At 36.3% G+C, this 9578-nt stretch overlaps 1 protein-coding gene across 1 annotated transcript; it reads right to left on the reverse strand.

The window, feature by feature from the left end:
- Positions 1-415: 415 nt before the first annotated feature.
- Positions 416-6146, reverse strand: LOC127132373 (PWWP domain-containing protein 1). The gene is made up of 2 exons (XM_051061318.1): positions 5029-6146; positions 416-3230 (listed from the first exon to the last, which is right to left on the reverse strand). The coding sequence occupies exons 1-2, from the start codon at positions 5951-5953 to the stop codon at positions 796-798; spliced, it is 3360 nt and encodes a 1119-aa protein (XP_050917275.1). The 5' UTR covers positions 5954-6146; the 3' UTR covers positions 416-795.
- Between the last annotated feature and the right edge of the window lie 3432 nt (positions 6147-9578).

The following is a 9578-nucleotide window of genomic DNA, read 5'->3' on the forward strand; positions in this document are numbered from 1 at the left end:
TTATGAAGATTAATTCTAATTTTCAAATTCTATAGATTGGTACCTCAACTTTTTCAGAAATTTCAAATTTTGTCAGGTCTTTTCAACTATTTATTTTGATATTTATGTTTTAGCGTCAAATTTTATGGAATTCTTAAAATACATTGCTGTATACTTTTTAACCATTTGTTCATAACAATTTATCTCCAAATTAAAAAAAAAAAAAAAAAAAAAAAAAAAAAAAAAAAAAACTCATGTTATAGAAGCAATTCATCACTAAATTTAAAATAGCTCATGTTGTCTGGAAATATAAAATTATCGCCTTTGTATAATTAAACTAAAACAAATAATTCAAACAGTTTACAAAAGCCGAGATATTACGTTTAATAAACTATAACAATAACCAAAAATAATTTTTTAAAGCTTACACCAAATATGAAATTCTCAATTCGAAAACTTTGCAATCTCACTCACATTGCCAACACCTAGAAATAGAAGCAATGCTATTGGGACAAAACTTAAACAGGTCGAGTACATAACTAAATATTTGTGCAACCGAAGTGCCATTGGTGTTGGTAAAACATAGAGTACTACCACTCCGAACAAAGTGCTTTAAATAAAAAAGAACAAAAAAAAAGGAAATGCCACTATCAATGAGAGTGCAATTACATTTTGGAGCCCACAAATATTGGTCTAGACCTCAATATTACTTGTTCTCTTCACATCCAACTTTCAAATTCTTGTAACATATGATGTAACACCAACTTGCAAATTCTTGTATAGGACATATGATGTAACAATTTTGAGCTATTTTTGTCAAAGTGGATGGTACGGAACATAACCTAATACACCCGTCAGGTTAGTAACAACATCACTGCATCTTGTTAAAAGGCTTATCATTTGCTGTGATATATCAACAGTGGCTGACATACTTGTTGTGTTAATAAAATTTGGGTTGTTTCTGGATGCCATTGCCAATTCAGAATTACGCAAATTTTGTTGTGGGGTTTTTATAAACTGAGGAGGAGTGGGCAACAGAGGTGGTTGTGAACTAGTAGAAGTAGTAGTAGTGAGCTTTTGAATATTCTTACTAATAAAATCCGTTGCAACAGGTGCACCAGCATCGGATAAATTGTTTTTATTACCCACCATTAATGGCTCCCCCCTACTACTACTACTTTCTTCCCCAACTAACAAGAATTTTACACGTGGATTTCCTTTACTACTTCCATTACCAGTACCCTGACCTGACTCATCGCCAGTAGATTTCTTCAAGCAGGATTTGAGCTGGACTGTTGGCTGTGGAACCAGAGGTTTCTGTGATGAAACTGATGTCTGCTGCTGAGCTGCGGCAGGATCCCTAACGCGAGGTATTTCATTGCCTCCATCATCTCCTCTAACCTTGGTAGCTTCAGATGCTTCGGATGCAGAATCACCAAATTCCCTAAGGAAGCACCTCACACCTGTGCTGCCAAATAAGGATGGGTTTGCTGCAGAAAATTTAAACGCAGCCTGTGCATCAGCCTTGTATAAGAAAACAACACGGCAAGTTGATGACTTCCAAAATATGCGGAAACCAGACTGATCCATTGGTCCAAAGCGAGCAAACCTTGCCTTCAGCTCTGCCACAGATGGAAGGGATGTTTGGGGAGGAAACTTGATCACCAGTGTGGTGGGCGACTTCATTTTTTTGGCTGAGTCTGGTTTCACCAACTTGGATGGAGCCTGGGATACAGGTTCTTTTCCATCTTCTCGCCGAGCTTCAGAGATTTTCTGAGTGGAAGATGTCTTATCTTCTCGCCGAGCTTCCAAAATCTTCTGACTTGAAGTTGCCTTATCTTCTCGCCGAGCTTCAGAAGTTTTCTGATTGGCAGCTGTCTTATCAGCAGCTAGAGCCTTTATATCCTTGATTTTCTTCAACCTCTTTGCAGCAATTTCTTCTTGGCGATCAGAGGGACCCCTTTTCCGCCCAACTTTTGTAGGATCATCAGGCCGGGGATTTTTTACAGGTTTTACAAGTGGAGAAGCTCTTATATGATCCTCAGAATTGTCAGATGTTTTGACATCGGAAGAAGATTTGGTAGCACGAACTTCCGGAGCTTCACTTTCTGTTGGTGGTGATGACGGTAAGCTTTTTTGGTAAACAAGGGATCTAAACCGCAAGAAGAACTGGCGAACAGCTACAGGAATCTTTCTTTCAATGCCATGGAAAGGATTCAGAGCAAGTGCTTGCAAATCACCTAAAAGTTGCGGCACTTCCAAATTTACATCACCTAAGGTATCCACGGGCAACGAATTACGGGCAGTAAATTCTACCTGCATTTGTTCTGGTTGAATACCTTCCCGGGGAGGCAAAGTGGTTAAGAGAGATTTCCCAGATAAATTTCCTGAATGGTGTACAGATTGTACAGAAGTAGAATGCTTCTCCAAATGGTCCGACGTCGGCTGTATGTTTATATTCTTTTTCTTTTTTTTCTTTCTCTCTTCAATAACAGAAGTCTTTGAGTTCATGTCATCTGCAAGTCGCTTATGACCTTTTATCTTCTTTACTGCAATAGTTTCCCGATGCTTTGCTTCAACAGGTGAATTATTTTCCCTCTTAACTTTATGTGTGTCTTTTCCTCCATCAGCAAGAGTCGAAATTCCTTGCTCTGATTGCTTCAAATCTGCACATGGTTCTAACAGTTTTGCAGCCTTGTCATGTTCAACATTCACATGAATTTTGCTCTCCAGATGGGATGATTGAGATGTCTCATCAACAGTGCTTTGCAATGTCAACTCCCCAGACACATCAGACCTAACAATATTTTTACTTGAAGTATCATCCTGTTCAAAGCTATAGGTCGTTTCTTCAGAGTAGGCCATCTTCCCCTTTTCAACATGAGGTTTTGCATCTAAAGAAATGGATTGGGGTGCAAGATCACTGTTTTCTGCTTTAACCTGACTCCTTGAAGCTTCTTTGGCATCTGTAGTTGAAGTTGCACCATCATGACTAACAAATCCCGAGTCTGCACGATTTTCTGAACTGTGAGGTATCACAGGCACAGGTGGAGACCTATTCTGAAACACATAACGCCCAGCTGCATCAGGTATTTCCTCCCTGTATGTTAATTGGGAAGAGTTACTTGGATCATCTCTTCGCTTAAAAAGGTACCTATCCTTTTTTGGATTATCCTTAAATTTTACAGATTTGGCCGTGCTTTTCCCACCACCCAAAGTTTCTGCAATCACCAAGGGGCCAGTCAAAGGAGCTGAAAAAAAAGAATGAAAAAGCATTATTAATATATGAAGTTGATTTTGAGTAAATTGAGAAACAGCAATTTGTAATTTGTCCAAAATAATTAACATATCTATACAAGTGAGGAAATGTCAAGTTACATTTAAGGTTAAATTTGCACAAACTTATAAAATGCAAATAGACATCCTATTGCCTGTCATCTTATCATCAATATATGCTACTTAACTATTCCTCGAACACATTCTTAATAGTCTAACCAAACCAATATTTTTATGATTTTATCATATTATTATATTGATTCAAACAATGTCCAGAATATCAACCAGAAAACAAAACAAAAATTTACAGAGTCAAAGAATGGCTAATCACTTCTATTTTAACTTTAAATCTAGCTTAAATATCCAAGGGCGTGTATTAAGTAAAAAATATATATTTTTTAATCACTCTACTGCTTTATAGTCCATAGCCATAGATTTACAGAGATTTAGTCATTAATTAAAGTGCCAGAAGTATCACAAACAACTCAAAGATGAAGGTAATGAAATACAATACAATCCAGTGGTTAGGTGAATGAGGTGCCGATAGGGACATGTCTCCACAAATAAATAAACATGGTAATAAGTATATAAACCCATATGTAACAGTTTTTTTAAAGGATTTCTAAAATAATAGATGTTTTAGTTTTAAAAAATTGAGATTTCAAAAAATAAAACTTCAAATGTGAATTTGATTTAAATAACTTATCATGAAAAATCATTTCAGATATTTCATCTTTTTGTTATGACTTCTTTGGGTGATCAAATTTAGTGTTGTTAAAAATTGGTATAGGGTCGTTATACTGTTAGTGGGTATCAGAATTTGGGGTAGCCAATTCGATATGTTGACACCACTATTAGCAGTATATTGGTGCATTTTTATATTTATACATGCATGTAATTAGCGGAAGTTAGGTGTTTTAGCAGTGGCTGAACCTTTTAAAATATAACTTTTTTTAAAGTATAAAATAAGAAGTAGTGAGTTGGTTAGTGGTATTATATATAATATACCTAAAGCAATAAAACCTCACTACCAGTAGTACCTAGGTAAAGACACAACTCAACGCCTCAAAAAGGAAAAGGTCATCGCTCTGTTACACACTTAGTTCCTTCATCCCCTTCATGCAATGTATGCAACTATGCATCATGCTTTATTAGTTGTTTGAAATATTGAGTCTTATGTCAGTTACTATTTTAATTCATGTTAATGCAGCTTTTATTTGTGTGCAACATACTTTATTTTATATACATTTATGTATATTTCAACTGAAGTCGCTATAAACCGTACCCAATCAGCTATTTTTCATATTGAATTTCTATTAATACACGATCCACTATTTACAATAACACTGATAAAATTTCAAAACATGTTTAAAATGAGAAGCTATTTAAGTAGATTTTCATAAAAATCATAATTAAGAGAAACATTTTTTAAAAATGTGATTTTTATGATGTTAAAATATCTAACAGTGAATATCCAAGTTAATGAATCTCAAAATTACTTTTATAAATAATCTATAAGAATTGAGTTTGAAATAGCTTCTATTACTTTTTGAATAAGTTCTCATAAAAATCCTTTCAATAATATTAAATGAAGAAAAAAAATTTATAACAGGCCCAATCTGTATCAATCTATTCACCATTCATACTATACCAATACATCACTCCACCACATAAAAAAGCATTTAAATAATAGCAGCTAATTATACAGCAAAACCCAAACATAAACTTCAAAATTGAGAGCTTCAATGAGGAAGTTGGGGAATGGTAATATACCTTTAGGAGGCTGCCTGGCAGGCTGATTGATGGGAACATTCTGAGGCCGAGAAGGGCGAGACCGCTGCACTCCAAAAGCCTGGGCATAAGTCTCATCATACTGCTCAAACACAGCCTTCCGATAAGCATTAACAGTAGCCCTATTCTGAACAAAATCAATACTCCCATGCTCTTCCTCAAGGGGAGCAAGAGCCAACTCTCTAACAAAATCAAGAGTCTCAATCGGAATAAAACTATCTCTAGCCTTCCTAATCTGACTATCAGAATAAAACCCTCCAGGCTCATAATCCAACACATCAACAGAATAATAACCTTTAACCCTCGTCGCCTGAAAATTATTAGGGTTTCTACACTTACAGGCCAATCCAAGACCACGTCTCCTACTCGCTTCATCAACTGCTTCCTCCACTGCCTTGATAAAAGTTCTAGAATAAGTCTGCTGAGATTTCTCAGCGAAATTCTCTTCGAACGGAATAAGCTCTTCCGGCTCAAACCAACCATAACTACTATCACCGAAAAAAGCCACCAAAACATGACCTTCTCTCCTCGCGCGACGCACCGAAGCAGACGCAAATGCTTCATTGTATATATGCCCTGGCCACCAGGGATGAGATTTCACTTTCCCCCAAACCAAATCACCAACTTCAAAACCATACCCTAGATCCGTTACTCCGGTGTTTCTCTCTGAAGCTACATACTCGTCGAATTCCATTAACAACGATTTGCTATCCGAAACGGGAAATTTCTCCGTATCACGCTTACGAGGTCTATGCTCGTTTTCAGATTCAATATCAACGGTTGATTTATCGTCGGAAGAAACCCTAACCCTAAACTCTTCGGGTTCATCTTCGGAGTTTTCATTTCGAGAAACCCTAGCGTCGGAAGAGTTATGGTGATGAGATTGGAATTGAGAAGCGTCGCTCATCACTGGTAGTATTTGAGGGAAATGGAAAATTTTCGAAACCCTAGAAAGGATGGAAGAAGTGAAAAGTGGTTACACATGCGTTACACGGAAGAGAAGAAACAGGAGATGCGCTCTTCTACTTCTTCTTTGATTTTCGATGGTGTGATTTTTTTTTTTATTTGGGAGCGGTAAAATAAACATGATAACACGTGGATGTTTCGAGATTGTATATATCTAAGAACATAGAATATCTAAGAAGCACATAGAATAGAATAAATATGCACTGTCTATATTGCCCTTTTGTTAAAAATAAATTTACATTATACAATATCAAAAATAATAAAAATGTTTTCTCTTTCACTTTTGTCAAATTGCATGTAGAAGTTCCAAACACAAATCTAAATAAAAAGACTTATTTCTCCTATCTTATATGTGTTTTTATATCTCAATTTTGGAATTTAAATTTTTACTAATCAATTTTCTAATTTCTTTCGTTCTCTTTTAACATTTCTTACCTTTATCATTATCTTTTTCCCATTCACTAAAACTAAAATACAAAACATAATAAAAACAACGGTTGTTTCATTTGATGTGATATAACATTGATGATTCACTGATTTCATACATCTAAAATGTATCAAACGCAAATAAGTTTAAGAAACTTTAAACAGCTACGACAATATAATCAATTTCGAGAACAGGAGAAAGGAAATAAGAAATAAAGAGGAAGGAAGAATGATGTTTCAATGGATAAGAGATGTTGAGTGAAGGTTCATTTCTTCCACTTGAATGTTCATTCTGAGAAAACGATTTTGTAAACGCATATGAAAATCGTGTGTCGTAGATCGTGAATTGCCAGTGACCATTGTGTCGGCCTCTGCCATGTCAAAGTTGCTAGCTACTTTATCTCATTCTTTATTTCTATGTGGATTTTCTTAATATATTTCTCATTTAAATTTATTTTTAATAATATTTATTTAAACTCTAAATTATTTATTTGTTCATCTTTTGAAACTACGTCCCCTTAAGAGAGAGTTATGTCTTCCAACTTGTTCCATTTGGAAGAATTATCGATGAACATGCGAGATGGATTTTTTGTATGATCTTGCAGATCTTCAATGCGGTTATACGAAGGTGGACCTACCAGGTTACAACTCCAACACCCAAGTTAGTAAAGGAGTGGAGAGAAAAGTAATAGTGAGATAGATTTGAATTACCTGAAATGCACATGTTTTCTCTTATATAGTGGAAGTGGTTGTCCATGAGGAGTATGACACGCTACGTAGACAACCGTCTAATTGATTTGAACGGTGTATGTCGCAACAGAGGGGTAATTACCTATTGTAGGTGAATATGGGGAACACTTGTTCCTCGTGCCTGCTACATTTATCTCGCCTTTGGACCTCTTGTCTTGGGCCTTGTGAACAATCGGAAACATTTGCCCAAGCCTGTGTTATGTGTTGCATGATAGGGTATTACCATGTATGCTTCTAGACCGAACGTCGATTTAAATAAGGGAAATTTTTTATGAGGCGTTTACTTGTATTAAGATCAGGCATATTAAATTCCTTCCTCATGAATGAATCAAATTGCTCATGGAAGTCTTGGCGTGTGTACCTAGATTGTCATCAACGATTTGCCACATGTTTTAGGATATTTAATTGTTCCGACCAATTTGCAAGTGGTGGAGTATTTCTCGCTTCCCAACGCATAAGATCGTATGGCTCGTTGAAGTGGGGGGATATTCATAAGAACTCACTAACTTGTCATTGTCTCTTCTTTCTTCACTTGTGGATTTAGATATGGACTTTTCTTCTTCTTCCATTATCATTTGTTTTTTACGTAGATCTTCAGATTCATTCGCACCAGTTCTTCGAATCACAAATCTTCCATTTTGCTTCTTTCCAATGTAAAATCTGTATTTATTTTTCCCTCGCTTCCTTCGTTAGGGTTTCTGGGAACATAGGTTGTGAGGTCTGATAAATGAAATTGTTTTATGATGATGACTTACCAAATGATGATGATATGCACTTGAGATGATGTCAGAGTTTTTGTTATTTTTCCTTTGTCTTTGATGAACTTCTTCGTTGTTGGTGCGGTTAGACGAGAGTGTTAACCTTAGGTTTGAACATGTTTTAAGTTGTTTATGTCACTTTGTTTCTCTTTTTGGCAGACTCCCTTACTATGGAGATCATGCCCAACCATGATTAGGAAATCAGAGGGAGATATTCTAGTGGATTGGATAGATCAAGAGACGTTGGACACCGTGTCCTCGTTTTTCAGTGGGGATGGCCTAAACCATACATTTAACTAAGTGGGGCCTTAATCAAATTATGGTGGGTGTTATGCGGGTGTCCATTTTCTATGCTATGTTTTTATCATCCTTTCAACGATTTTGAAGTTGGTGCTCTGAAGCACATAATAATCGTCCTCATCGCAACTGCACTCGGTGAGCTAGTCATATGTCAAGGTCTTCCAATATTGGTTCGAATATAAAAAAATTGTACCCACCTTGACGTTCTTCTTTCATATTTTCAAGGCACGGCGTTCCTCGACACATCACGCGCATGGTCAGGTCCTGATTTCTTTGAGGAAAAGCACCAAGTTTTTCTAGGCATACTCTGACAGTTTAAAGCATTTTAAGAATTAATTCATACTGGTTATCCCCCTTTAATGAAGAAACTCGTGCAAAGGTATGCAAAATATATGGTGGGTCATCGTATGAATGTAAGGATGTGTTCTCCAAGTTTTTATTCCAAAGTCACTTCTTTGAGAAGTCTATGTCATATGTCTACAAAGAAGATGATTTATCCCAGAAAGAGATCTATCTGAAGAGGCAACTAGCTTCTTTCTTTAAGGAGCTCAATTATGTTGGCAACGGACCACCTGATACAACATTAAGGAAATGAGTGAAGTGTTTTATTGAGACTCGTTTATTGATCGACACTAGTATGAAAAAATTGATAGAAAGATTATCTTGGTGAGCAGCATTGGTGTCCTAATTATTCTTAATGTTTACTTGAGTAACTTCTTGTTTAATGCTTCTCCTTTTGGTTATGAAGATAAAATGAAGTGTGAGAAAATAATTAACCAGTTGAAGAAGACTTCACAGGCTATCTCTCTTTTGGTATGGACTCTCAATACCCAAATTACTATAATATTTTTGTCATTTGGGGTTTCTACCGGGTTGGTCACTATGGCTACCCCTCCTTCATCCCCGGTGGGAGTTTGGGATTTCCATGACTTAGTTGTGGTGGAAAATGGTCATTATTTGTCTCAACCCATTCTTCCACATTTTTAGATGGAAGCCATTGTGGAAACCTTTGGGTACGCTAACACACTAGTTGACAAGGTAAAGTCTCTTGTGTAGGAATTAGTTATCGTGACGTGAAAAATACCCAAGTGCATCGCACACTCAAAATAAACAACAGAGTCTCCACCGAGCTTTATTTATTCCAAAGGAACGAGAAAATACTGAATAAAACTCGCTAAAGATAAGTGAAATAGTCATCGCGACCAGATCGGATTCAGGAGTCGGTTATGCAAGATGAAGGTATTATCACCCTTCACAATTGTTGTACTCAATGAGACCCATTTAGTTAGTTATGTGAATGAGTGTTAGCATAGATCATTTGCGATCTTCTAC

Source organism: Lathyrus oleraceus, chromosome 3 (assembly GCF_024323335.1).
Source record: "Lathyrus oleraceus cultivar Zhongwan6 chromosome 3, CAAS_Psat_ZW6_1.0, whole genome shotgun sequence".
NCBI lineage: Eukaryota > Viridiplantae > Streptophyta > Magnoliopsida > Fabales > Fabaceae > Lathyrus > Lathyrus oleraceus.

Bases quoted from the DNA above. Each gene is read 5' to 3' on its own strand.
- LOC127132373 (XM_051061318.1), bottom strand. From the start codon at position 5,953: ATGAGCGACGCTTCTCAATTCCAATCTCATCACCATAACTCTTCCGAC. The intron at 3,231-5,028 runs GTATATTACCAT...CTTTTTTTTCAG, and splicing joins TGCCAGGCAGCCTCCTAAAG to CTCCTTTGACTGGCCCCTTG.